The sequence below is a fragment of the Ovis canadensis genome, chromosome 4 (assembly GCF_042477335.2).
Source record: "Ovis canadensis isolate MfBH-ARS-UI-01 breed Bighorn chromosome 4, ARS-UI_OviCan_v2, whole genome shotgun sequence".
Lineage (NCBI taxonomy): Eukaryota > Metazoa > Chordata > Mammalia > Artiodactyla > Bovidae > Ovis > Ovis canadensis.
In genome coordinates this window covers 63,119,760-63,133,945 of record NC_091248.1, presented here as the reverse complement: position 1 = coordinate 63,133,945, position 14,186 = coordinate 63,119,760, and the positions used below count along the sequence as shown (strand labels likewise).

Genomic DNA, 14,186 nt, shown 5'->3' with positions numbered 1-14,186 from the left:
CCACCAAGCTCCTCTGTCCATGGGATTCTCCAGGCAAGAATATACTGGAGTTGGTTGCCATTTCCTATGTATCACTAAATACAAACAAATATACAGTTGCCTTCATGAAAGATGATGCCCCCTCATGCAGGGCTCCCTGTCCCGTTCTATCTTACTCTGATGTGGTCACTAAATCTCAATCTGAACAGGGCCTCCAAGCTCTATGTGACAAACTCGGAACTCCTTAGCTACCAACCACTTGCAGATTCAATGAATTACCTGAAGCTGAAATGTTTAAACGTGTTATGGTAGAAAACAGCCTATTTGCAAAGCAGCTACACATAAAGCCAGCTACTTCAACCCGCAGGATCACCTTAAAAAGTAAGCTACCTCTTCCCCTTCTTTCCTGTCAAAGGTCTCTTTACCAGGCAGCACTCCCTTCAGACTACATGGGGCTCTCAAGAACACACTAAGACCCTTCCCCCACAGGCCCGTACAGGGCAAGCACTAATGTGCGCTGATTCAGGAGATTGGAAAGTAGCAGAGAAGACTTAGGGTCAACTGAAGGTCCCCAATCAGGACAATTCTTCATGTCAGCTAGGGATTTGGTCTTTAACAAAAAAATGTTTACAGTGTCTGTACTAATCCTCTTTCCAACAGGAGGAGGGCATCTTACTTTCCAATTTTGCACTTACTCCGTGAGAAATCTATTAGTCCCTCGATTTTTCTAATCTTAAGTAACATTTTTATTATACCTTTGCAGAAATTACTCTCTATATAAAACTATACTGTTTTCATGTTCACATAACTTAAGTAAAAACCCAAGTTAGTTTCCACATATTTTAGCATACTCTCCAACCAATTTTCAAAGAATACTTAAATGTTTCATCTTTTATTTCTTTGTATTACACATTTACATATTTATTGAGTGGCCAAACTGTTGAAAATTGCTTAAGCTTGTCCCTGCTTTCTTAATTAAGGAAAATTAAGTTTATCAGTTCTTCTGTATAACCACCATTTAAAAGAGAACAATGAAAAAAATAAAAGAGAACAACATAGTGTTCTAAAGCGTGTGGCCTAAATGCTCCAAAAACTAATATGCTGATGTGTCTGAATGACTGACACCATCGTCTCCTCATCTCTCTATGCAAGCATAATATAAATTTTATCTGTCCTCAACCCCTTGACACTCTACAGTTACAACTTCAGACATCCAAAAGCTCAATAACTAACAGTTTGACAATCTACACAAAGTTGTAGAGAATAGCTATGGACCACTGACAGGGTTAAAAGCCAGGCAGAACAGCAGAGTGTTACCATGCCTCGTTCCAGAGAAAGAAGGGAAGCACAGAAAATGTGGTGGGGAATTTACACCTTAAAGGAGCTACTCCTTTTAACTTTTTTTTTTAACATTAATTTTCTTCTGAGGGCTTTACTCAGCTTTCCATGAATTATTAATCCTCTAGTTTGTTGTGAAAAATGAAAATTACTATCTCAACTAAAATTGGGGGAAAAGGAAGTCCAACAGTAAAATCTGGATTTTCTCTTTTTAATTATAAAAGAATTTTTCACTTTTTGACTCTTAAAGATTACAATAAAAACTGGGACAATAAAGGAAGAAATACTTTGAAAAGTCAACTTTTCATCCTTGTGGAAATTATCATGGACTTAAACTGAAGTTAATTAAATTGAATTTGCTCTAAACAAGATCAATATCCTGCTGAAGAGAAGAAAAGCAGGATAACTTGCTGGGATGCAAGAAAATCAAGGCTCCACACCTAACAAGTTTATTTTTTAGCAAAGAATTATACTAACTTACAAGCACTACCAAAATTCGGTTATTCCTACATCACTGTATATGGACTCTGGTCTACCCACCCACATGAGGGCAAATCTGGGTTACTTCTCTTCCTTATAAACTATCATATTTATCTATGTCTTTTTAAATAGTCAACTTTATAATCTGGGGGATAATTAATAAAATATTATCCATTTCTCTCTCCAGAAACCTATATGCAGGTCAGGAAGCAACAGTTAGAACTGGACATGGAACAACAGACTGGTTCCAAATAGGCAAAGGAGTATATCAAGGCTGTATATTGTCACCCTGCTTATTTAACTTATATGCATCATGAGAAACGCTGGGCTGGAAGAAGCACAAGCTGGAATCAAGGTTGCCCGGAGAAATACCAATAACCTCAGATATGCAGATGACACCACCCTTATGGCAGAAAGTGAAAAGGAACTAAAAAGCCTCTTGATGAAAGTGAAAAGAGGAGAGTGGAAAAGTTGGCTTAAAGTTCAATGTTCAGAAAACTTAAGATCATGGAATCTGGTCTCATCACTTCATGGCAAATAGATGGGGAAACTGTGGAAACAATGTCAGACTTTATTTTGGGGGGCTCCAAAATCACTGCAGATGGTGATTGCAGCCATGAAATTAAAAGACACTTACTCCTTGGAAGGAAAGTTATGACCAACCTAGATAGCATACTAAAAAGCAGAGACATTACTTTGCCAACAAAGATCTGTCTAGTCAAGGCTATGGTTTTTCCAGTGGTCATGTATGGATGTGACAGTTGGACTGTGAAGAAAGCTGAGCGCCGAAGAATTGATGCTTTTGAACTGTGGTGTTGGAGAAGACTCTTGAGAGTCCCTTGGACTGCAAGGAGATCCAACCGGTCCATCCTAAAGGAGATCAGTCCTGGGTGTTCATTGGAAGGACTGATGCTAAAGCTGAAACTCCAATACTTTGGCCACCTCATGTGAAGAGCTGACTCACTGGAAAAGACTCTTGATGCTAGGAGGGATTGGGCGCAGGAGGAGAAGGGGATGACAGGATGAGATGGCTGGATGACATCACTGACTCGATGGACATGAGTTTGAGTCAACTCGGGAGTTGGTGATGGACAGGGAGGCCTGGCGTGCTGCAATTCATGGGGTCACAAGAGTCGGACACAACTGAGCGACTGAACTGAAATGAGGAATATTAGTTGGAAAATTCCATAATTTTACAGCACAATAACTCATTTTCTTAAACTCTGGTCTGGGTAAATGAAACAGTGTTTTTTCTTTTTTTTTACCAATGAGAGTCTACTTCGAGAAATTCAAGATATCAATATCAGCAAATGTATACATAAGGCCACATACACTGTGAAAAAAAAAATAAACGCAGACCACAAGGAACCATATTCAAGGTTGACTAAGTTTAAAATATAATGTTTATTTTAATTATGGCTCTTTAGAAAACTTTCATTTCTCTAAGCAAAAAATAGAAATAAAAGTATTCTTGGTCTGATGTATTTCTTGATGACTTTAAACCATTTAAGACTCAGCTCTCATATAACTTTTATCTAATCATCACAGTATGAAATAATGACTGGGGGTTGAATACCTCTTTGATCATTTTAAGATAAAGAGCTCAATTTTAACGACTTTAATAAAAAAAATCTTTATTTAAATGATCAACAGCATTATTACTTTTAAAACTGCTGCTGCTAAGTCGCTTCAGTTGTGTCTGACTCTGTGCGACCCCACAGATGGCAGCCCACCAAGCTCCCCGTCCCTGCGATTCTCCAGGCAACTTTTAAAACTAGGGAGGGAAAAGTGTTTTGTAATGACAAAGTTTTCAATTAAAACACAGCCAATGTTCCCACCTGTTGTAAAATGAGCACTGCATAAGTGGACTTTGTGGGCTGGTGGCAATATTTGCTAGTTCTGTTAGCCAATCCACTTCATTTTCACCGTAAGTATTTTCTGATATTTCTGAGGTATTCTGGTTCCAAGATGGTCTTGGATATTCTTGATGAGACACATCTGAACTCAGCTGGTAAATGGCAGATTGAGCAGGATCACTCTGAACAGCCTGAAGTTCAGGAAGATCATCTGCAAATAAGCACACTCAAGATTATCAGAAGGAAATCACTAATACAGGGGACAATACTGTAGTCACAGCTGGGAAAGAGGGCCTCAAATTTAGCTAGTTAATTTTGTGAGAGGAAAAGTGTAAATTCAAAATGTTTTTTTGAAAGAAACAAGTTTCAACTGAAAAAACAATGACACCTTATACATTTAAGGGTCAACAAAGCTTAACAGAAAAGTACACTTAAATGGATTAATGACCTCACTACACAAACCATGTATTTACAACTGTTCACAAACTGTTCTGTTTGTGTTTTCTGACTCTCTGCCCCCAGTTTTTCACAAGCTCACCTGGGAATAATCCATATGCTACTCAGACGTTTTTATGTTACCACGTTAATAAGGAAAAAGGTATTTTATGGGGGCATATATGTACTTAACAAGATTACTACAATAAATGAAAACAACAATTTTCAAAGATGAAACTTAGATCACAGCAATTTTTAAGTACTACTTATTCAATTTTATCTACACCAAATTATTTATTTTTAATGAGAAAATCTAAACTCAGTAATATTTATTATTTTCTAAAAAGTGTGTTCTCAAAAGGTAGTTCATGAGACTTTCAGCTACCCAAGACAGAAAACCAGAAAGAGTGCCCAAGGACCACCCTTGTTCATGCCAAAACTACACTGCAAGGTAGACTGATTCTAAAAAACTGAACTGGAAAAAAAAAGCCTCTTGTAGCCTTAAAAACAACAACAAAATCCGTTTGTGAAAGACACGCCTGTAAACTCTATGGATCTAATGGGTCTCTTCAATATATAAACCCAGAAGCTCTTGTAGACTTGAGAGCCCTCCTATATGGTCACAATAAAAGCACATACTCATTCCTATACAGGGACTATCCCAGAATAACTCACTAAAACGGAAATGTCTGACAAGTACTAATTCAGGATATCCATTCATAAAACCTACTAGAAGGTATCCCTCCCTTCCCAAAGAAGCCAAAATACACCAACTTAAGATAATTCCACTCTGCAATGCTCATGATGGTGTAGCTATTTCCCTTCCTTCACTGCCAACATCATTCTTTGACTATCACCTGTATATTTACTGTGAAGGGTTCATTTCTGTCTTTCAAGTTAAGGAAACTACTTTTAAACTGAAGTCATGAGGGGCTGTAAAGTTTTTGACCTCCTGAGCCCTAGGTTCCTGATTTCCTTCTGAAACCAACTAAAATGTGACAATGAAGAACCAAGTAATTGATTGAAATGATATTTCCCACTCAATAGTAACCACAATTCAATAAATATTTTGAGCTTAGCAAACCCTTAGCATGTCAACAGGTTATGTCTCAAGACCTTTAAGATCTTCAAATTCCCAAAGAAGACTACAGTATAACCTCCTTTATTTCATTATTTATAAAATGAGGACAATCACATCTCGGATTTTGTGAACATCAGGGGAAAACGCATTTTAAATGGGGACAAAGCCAAGACGAAAAGTGGGCAGCAAGACAAGCTCACTCATCGGCTGCTTATTCTCAACACTTACCTCAAAGCAGTAACATTCAAAGTCATACCTCAACAAACCTACACAGTTCTATATATCATGCATCTTTGGGGTAGCTCAGCAGTGCTGATAATTACAAATGTCTGATCCTCCAGTTTCAAGTGTCCACTGGAATTTCCCCCATCATACCAACAAACCAGGCATAAAGGCATAGCCAGCCTAATTTGCTGAGCTTACAAGGCTATTTCAAAAGTAACAGCTTTTGAAAAGCCACACCACAAGGTTTTCATAAGATGTTTAAAGGCTCATTTTTACCCACAAAGACAGTTGAGTTTGAATTTGTTAAAGAGTCTCTATGATAACTAACATAATCAACATAAAGTTATGTTGGTTTAAATAATACTTTATAAGCAATAACAAGAGAACATTGAAAGTTCCTAGTGAACAAAACTTAGCATACTTTTCAGCAATTCAAGGTGGGTGGAAAAGTTAAACATGAAAATTAATCCGCATCTCAGTGAAGATCCCTAAAAACTGAATTTTGTTTACCAAGTTCCATGTGCTCATCACAAGAGTTGTACCCGGGCGAGGAGGGCAGCGTCTCCTTGCACTGCAGCAGCTGCAGCGAGTCACTCACTCCGGGCGCTCTCTTGTCCATGACTAGCAGGAGCTTCTGCACCGCATCAGGCATCTGGTTGCTCTTCACTTCCCACACCATGTTATGGCGCTCCGACTAAAAATGACACAAGAAAAAAAGAGTCACGTGGTCTATGAAAGCATAAAATCAATCAGCGACATCACAATGTTGTATCTTTAATCATATATTGCCATCTGTATCCCCCTCAAAATCGCTACACATGGACGACTGAAGGTCCATTCTATTTGGCACCTTTTTTGGAACATTTGAATTCCTCTATCAATTGTGTTCACTATTTTGTTTTCTCATCTTACGAAAGTGAACAAGTGGCCAAAACAAAAACATAAAGTAAAATAGTTTCTTAAAATGGACATATATTATACTTCTCATAAAAGTAAAAATATTTTCTTAATGATAATTTGGAATCTAATCATAATAAAAAGGCTACTATTTTTACAAAGATGTATAATAATAATGGGAAATTTAGCTAAACATTATCTAAATCTATCATTATCTCAAGCATACAAAATTGAAACAATGAAGAAAACAATATAAACTGATACACCTAAATAATTTCTCAGCTATGTCTACCAACTAAATTATTATGAAAGTAAAATGTGGTTATACCTTTTACATTCTTGCCTTTGAACAGTGATCAAATTAGTTATTTAATACGAGTGACAGCAGCAGGGGATTTCCTGATTTCTCAGGCTCTACCCCAAATTTCATTTTTAAAAGTTCTAATGAAACATACCAACACACAAAATTCTAACATATTTTTTTTCCTCGAAATAAAACAATAAAATATACTGCTGTTAAAAGTCACTTAAAAAAATGAAGTTGGGAATTCCCTGCCAGTTCAGTGTTAGGAGTCAGTGCTTTCACTGCCAGGAGCCTGGGTCCAATCACTGGTCAGGGAACTAAGACCCCACAAGCCACATGTAGTATGGCCAAAAAAAACAGGCATTAAAAGTCAATTACCGTAGCCCAGGCTAATCAAAAAATGCAGTGAAAAGATATTTAAACCAAAAGCTAAGTCATGACATAATCACCAACAAATACTGACATTTTTTCTACAAAGGCTTTCTTCATGAATTTTCTTATGAAACATTATCCTGACTAAAAAACATATGATCACTGTGGGGGGGGAAAAAAAAAAGAGCTTTTCTTAATAAAAAAGGAATATAGTAATTATTTCTAATTCCACCAACCTGAGTTACTGGGACATTTTGATGTTACTATCTAATGATCCAATCTCTTTTTCACACAGACATCTACATTTTACCTAAACAAAATCATTTCTTTTTCTTCATATGTCATATTATATATGAGACCTTTTCTTAACATTAAGTTCATAAGCATTTGCTTGTTCCTAAGCATTAACTCTTTCAAAGATCTGTTTTTAAAAATTAAATTATATATAATCACAGGAATTACCAAAATTTACTTATCCCTCCTACTACTAAACATGTTCCCAGTTTTTTCACTCTTACTTTATACATTCTTTTTTTAAAGTATTTGTTTACATCTGGTTATTTCTTTGGACTTCTAAGAGATAGATTAGTGGTTGGATGGCAATTAAATATCTTCTAAGGCTTACTCCTTGGAAGGAAAGTTATGACCAACCTAGACAGCATATTAAAAAGCAGAGACATTATTTTGCAAACAAAGGTCCGTCTAGTCTACGCTTTGGTTTTTCCAGTAGTCATGTATGGATGTGAGAGTTGGACTCTAAAGAAAACTGAGCTCTGAAGAATGGATGCTTTTGAACTGTGGTGTTGGAGAAGACTCTTGAGAGTCCCTTAGACTGCAAGGAGATCCAACCAGTACATCCTAAAGGAGATCAGCCCTGGGTGTTCACTGGAAGGACTGATGCTGAAGCTGAAACTCCAATACTTTGGCCACCTGATGCGGAAGGCTGACTCATTTGAAAAGACCCTGATGCTGGGAAAGATTGAAGGCAGGAGAAGGGGATGACAGAGGATGAGATGGTTGGATGGTATCACCGACTCAATGGAGTTTGGGTGGACTCCGGAGTTGGTGATGGACAGGGAGGCCTGGCATGCTGCGGTTCATGGGGTCGCAAAGAGTTGCACACGACTGAGCGACGAATGAATTCAACTGAAAGCTTTTGACACATACAGCTAAACTGACCACTGTCTTACTTTATTTCTAGTATTTTATTTCAGCTTTCATATTTCTGCCTCAAATATGACTCATTTCTTGGGTACTTGGAGCCTTACACAATATAAACTGTAAGATGTACTATGGAGTAGTGGGCAAGTAGTGGAGAAGAGGGCACTGGGTTAGGTGTAAGGAAATGGGTTTGATTCCAGCTTGATCACTTATTAAATCTATGACCTAATGACTGAGCTTCTCACTAATTCAGTATGTCCATATGGAAACAGGGCTCATGACACCTGCTCTCTCTTCTTCCCAGAGCAGTTGTAAAGATGAAACAAAATGAGCAAAATAAAGTAAAATGATCTTCAAAAAATTTTTATCCCTAGACCAACATAGGGCAATATTATGCATATTTTGGATACTTAATCTCTTAACAGAACAGTTACTGAAAATAATTAACAATAGGAACCAGACAGGCAGTTATTCAGCTTTGGTAATTTCCTCCCTGCAAAATATGATGAATTATCCAACACATTTCAATAAACGTCACAGATCATACCATTACTTTAAGCAAGTAACAGTTTATCTGAAAGATGTCTGAGGCATTCCCAAGAAATGAACACTTTTCAGTAAGTACAATCTATTATGTAATAATCACAGTCTTATGATATAATTACAGCAAATACGCTAGTGTATAACAAATAGCTTCCTACCAAATTGGTGGCCACAAGAGATGTGGTTAGTAACACAAATTGACTTCTCAAGCATAAATGGCCAAATCCTGATTCTGAGCCTCCACTTTCTCATTGCAAAAGCTCAGCAAACTTAGCTTGATCTGTGATGTGCAACCCTGGGGGCACACAGGACCATGTCTGCTTCAAACACATGATGCTCAAGCCCGGCCTTCCAGAGCATGTGATTTATTTGAACTGAGGTACAATCCTGTGCACTGGTTTTTACTTGTTTTCATTCAAACAAACTCCTGGTGCACTGGGAGAAGAAGCAGGCTAAAAATGATTGCCATATTCCTTTCTTATCTAAACATATGTGTGTATATATATAATATATTCAGTCATTTAATACATATTATGTACAAGGCACTCTACTAGGTATTACGTTGAAACTCAATGATGAACAGTTTATCATGAATCTCAAGGCACCTACACTTGAGTAGAAAGACAGAAGCAAACAACTGCAGTTCTGTGGAGGCAGGGCTTGGCTATGAATGGGTAAAAAAGGAAGGAAGAGAAGCTCCTAATGAGAGAAACGCACATGAGCAAACTCAGAATTAGCAAAGTGCTGGATGAAATCAGAAGGACATAGAAGCCAGAGGCTAGGGTATCTCCTGGTTGTCAGTAACAAGGCTGGAAGGTAGACTGGGATCAGAAACTTCAATTCTAGCTCAGGAAAACTGGTTTGCTGCTTTTTTTTTTTTTTTTGAAACTAGGCTCCTGAGTTTATACATTTGCTACCTGCCAGCTATGTGCCCTGGACAACTTATTTAAAATCTTCATGCCTTCTTCATAAAATGGAAATAATAAAAGCACCTACATAGGTTGTTATAAAAACTCAGTGAGCTCATAAATGTCAAAAGCTTACAATAGTGCGTAACAGAGCAAACTCTCAACCTAGAGTGGCCAGTATTATTATTAGCGACTAGCAAACAATGGGAACCACTGCAAATTTTTTAATAGAATAACATAATCAGAACTATACTTCAAACATTTTTTGTCTATTTTAAAAAATCATACTGAAATACAATGAGTATGCAAAAACATCTATAATAAATACTTAAGGGAGAGTGTTTTGAGAGCACAATATATTCACATTCCCAGTTTCTGTCTACGCCACTCACTTCCAGCTTCCTTTGCAAGAGTCCTCATGAGGGACTTCCCTGGTGGCCCAGTGGTTAGGACAATGCTTCCACTGCAGGGGGCAAGGGTTCAATCCCTGGTCAGGGAACTAAGATCCCACAAGCTCAGGGCAAGGCCACCCTTCCCCCCAAAAAGGCAAAATAAGGCCCCCCGGTGAAAGCCCCCTCCAGAAAAGCAGCAAGGTGCTCCCCTCCCATGAAATAAGTGGTAATTGGTAGTATCAGTGCAGATTCCTCTTAGTAATGCCCCAACAAGGGAAAACTAGTTACTCTATGTGGGTTCTTGGCACAGCTAATATTAGGTTTAGTCGATTTTAACCCTTTCCATAGAAAACTTTCTGACATCCTAAGGATACAAGACACAATTTAACCTGACTTAATGACTCAAATTTCATATGAGCATCTACTGGACATTTCACACATGGAAGTGATCGGCATAAATCAGTGCAAGCTGCAATCTCAAACATGAAAAACTTCTCACTTTTCCCCAGAGTTGCACTGGCCACGTATACCTCCTCAGCAGAGCTGCAGCTGGTCTGTCATGTCCCATCGCCTGCAGAGCCCTTCCCAGCGAGGTCTGCTCTCCCCTCAGCAGGTCCCAGGTGCCCAGGCACCATTCATAGTGTACTCACATCTCCTTACAACTGCTAGCATCTCTTCAGCACTCTTAGAAACCTACCAACATCCCATCACAACACACCTTAAATGAAATTGGAAGAAACATTTTGGTTTCAAATCAAAGAACAAAAGTATCAAAGAAATATTTGTTGAACTTGAGTTCTACCTGTCTGTACCTCTCACTGTTTGTACCTTATTGCACAAGGCTATCAAAAGTTTGGTCTAGATAGTGGAGATTCTCCTTCTCTAAACCTGTAAACAGGAGCAACAGACTTGAAAATCAGACCATTTTCTCTAAAAAATATAAAATAAAAATTGAGAAAAAGGTAATCTGAGGTAGGTCGCTTAACCTCAAGGTACCTCTACTGATCTCAGAAGAGCTATTTTGAGGAAAAAAAAAAAAAAAAGGCTTCTGATACAATAAAGGAACACCAGAGAATCCATATTCAAAATAACTCCTCACATACATCACACCAATTAAACATTCATTTTGAGAAACAAGCTTCTCTTTCAAACTTTTCCTGGGAGAGCTAACACTGTTGCTCATTCATGCTGTTGTATGCTGCTTTGGCGTTACAGGATTTGACACAGCTCATACTGTGTTTTAGTTGTCTCTGCACATGTCAGCTCTCAACTAGACTGGTGATTTTCAAAGAGTAAAATTCTCCAGCAGTTGTACTCTGAAATGTCATGATCAATATTACAAATTTTTACTGGGTGGAGATGAGACAGCCCTATTGCATCTGTTTTGCAAACTTTCAGAAGTAAATATCCACAAAGTCTCAATGAAAGGAAAGGAAGAGATGACTAGAAATAACCAGGTTTCAGTGAATGAAAAAGGAAATTAGGTTTTACTAAATGCCTACCGGCTATTTGCCAAGCATTTCCACATACTTCATCTAATTTTGTATAAACTTCAAATCACATAAAGCTCAGAACAAAGTACTGTTCTGGATCAGGAGTGAATTCCCTGGCAATTCAGTGGTTAAGACTGCTGTGCTCCCACTGGAGGGGGCAAGGGTTCAATCCCTGGTCCCTGGTCGGGGAACTAAGATCTCACATGGTGTGCGGTGTGACCCCCAAAAATAAATACTATTCTGGATGATGAAAACAGGGCTCTGATGACTGAATCAGACCATTTTCCCTTCCCCCACCCCCAAAATGAGAAAAAGGACAAAAGATATAGACCAACACAGAGACATCTAATTTCAATTACATTCAACTGCCTGTCCTTCCCTGAATCTTTATCTTTTCAGCATTATGGATAAAGGAAAAGGATCTTCTCTGTGCCTCCCATAATCCAGAAGGACTGCTTTTTTTTTTTTTTTTCCCCCCCGAAGGACTTCTGTATGAAGCTCCAACTCTTTGGGGGAAGGAGGTGAAGAAACGGTAATTTGCAATTATTTTATATCTCTAACATGAGAAACTGAGGTGGTATTTAAAATGTATTATACAACTGCAAGCTAAAATCAACCTCCATAACAAACTAGATTAAACACAAACTACACCAAAAGCAGTTGAGGGCCTCTATGCGGTTCTTTCAGAAACTTCAAACCAAAGAGTTCAGAGAGATTTCTACAACTCTAGTTTCCCATAATGTTAACAAGGAAAAAAATCCACATCCCAATAGTGGGTGGTATTCTTTCCATAAAATGTTACTGTAGAGTATCACTTACAGTGTCATTTCTATATATAAAGTAGAAAAAATAATTTTCTTCTCTAATTTAGTTGATCGAATTTTTTACAGCTATTGGTAGTAGATTAGAAAAGCTATATGACTATTAACAATTTAACTTCTATGCCTCAGTTTTCTTTTTCGTAAAATGGGACCAGTCTACCTGTCTACCTGTGTCTACCTGTATCATAATTACCGGAAGTATTAAAGACACTACATGACACACCCTCCTAATGGTTCCAAAGCATTCCCTTAACTCATCAGTGGCTGCTGCTAAGTCGTTTCAGTCGTGTCCGACTCTGTGCGACTCCACAGACAGCAGCCCACCAGGCTCCCTCCTCCCTGGGATTCTCCAGGCAAGAACACTGGAGTGGGCTGCTACTGCCTTCTCCTCAGTCACTGCTGCCCAGTGCTAAATACATCTATACAAAGGTACTGTCAATATAAACAGTACACAAGATAAGTCACTGCACAAAAAAACTTGAATCTTTACATCATGTGTAACAACCTGTGAGAAGTTTTTCTAAACTACCAGTAACTTTAGAGAAGAAAATTATTTTTTCTAATTTACAGAAAATGACAGTTAATATGATATGAAATACCAAAGTAAATGCAGGTCGAAATATGAAAGGTATACGATTACTGTTGATGAGCTAGGCACAAACAAGAATATAAAATATCATTAAGAGAATATTATTTTTCCTGAATTTTTTAATATACAAAGTATTTGTCAACTTAAAAATATCTGGTGTGATTTCTCATTCCAGGTAAATATTCACTTTCATAATTAAAAGATAATACATGTAAAATACCTGGCATCGTTTCATTAACATGGTACTAACTTAGTGAATGGCAGAAAAAAGAAGTACTAATATTTTCATTTCAAACAGAAATAAGGAGACGAGCTAGCTTCTCCCTCATAAAGCCCAGGTTATTTGCACTGAGCATTTAGGTAGTGAGGAAACGGTCCGGAAAAAATTAAAATACAGTGGCGGAAACAACTCTTAAAGTGATAGTACCATTTTTGAAGTCTGAGAAGCAGGCATTGTGAAACATGGAAAAATGTGGGAAATCCCGGGAGAAGGTTACTTTGAACTAAGGGGAAGATTTTTCTAAGCTGAAAAAGGTAACTGGGGGACCAGTGGTTCGGGCTCCGTACTTCCTCTGAAGGGGGCAAGGGTCTGATCCTTGGTAGGCGTGGCCGGGGAGCCAAATAAATAAAATCTTTAAATTTTTTATAAGTAACTGGGCTTACAAAACTAAGTAAAATGGAAACCAGGAAGTGAAATAAAAATTTCACCCTATAATGTACTGTCAATTTAGAATTTAAATATTTTGTTTTGGTTTCCTCAAAAGTATAAAACAGCTCCAAAATGTACTGGGTGTATTGAATTCTTTTGACTATAATTAAAATCTCCTTAAAACTTTGTCAACTATTACCTACTCAGCAAGAACTGAGGAGTTCAATCGTGGAAACTCAACAGTTGACCCTAGTACTCAGCAAGTTAAATCGGAAAACAGCTGAAACAGTAACAACAAAAAGCAGAGACTGAAAGAATAGCAGTACATTATAAATTTATTATCAGTAAATAGAAAAACATTTACAAATGTTACAACTATTCTAGTTCTCCAAACGTAACTTTAATTTCACTAAATCATTGTTAGGAATCACCTGTTACTGCTAGTTAGAGGGAAATAAATCTATAGCACTCAGTCGGAATTGTTGGTAGGACTCCAACACTTCCTGGTATACACACAACTGACTTTTAACCTCCTCCCTTAGCATCACTGGCTCCCAGAATTAAAGACTCTTGAGTGTTTCCCTGCAGTCAGAGCTTCCTTTACAAAAGATTCTTGCTGAAAACTGCTAAAGAATTAACTCTAGGTGATGTGTTCAAAAGAAT

General features: G+C 37.7%; 1 protein-coding gene across 2 annotated transcripts in view; it reads right to left on the bottom strand.

Annotated features, from left to right (window-relative positions):
- The window catches only part of HBP1 (HMG-box transcription factor 1), a 30,759-nt gene that overhangs the window by 15,377 nt on the left and 1,196 nt on the right, over positions 1-14,186 (bottom strand). For both annotated transcript variants that reach the window (XM_069587906.1, XM_069587904.1), the window contains exons 2-3: positions 5,905-6,088; positions 3,636-3,864 (exon numbers count right to left, since the gene is read on the bottom strand). In XM_069587906.1, the coding sequence (XP_069444007.1) occupies positions 3,636-3,864; positions 5,905-6,088 (413 nt within the window). The remainder of the gene's footprint in view (positions 1-3,635; positions 3,865-5,904; positions 6,089-14,186) is intronic.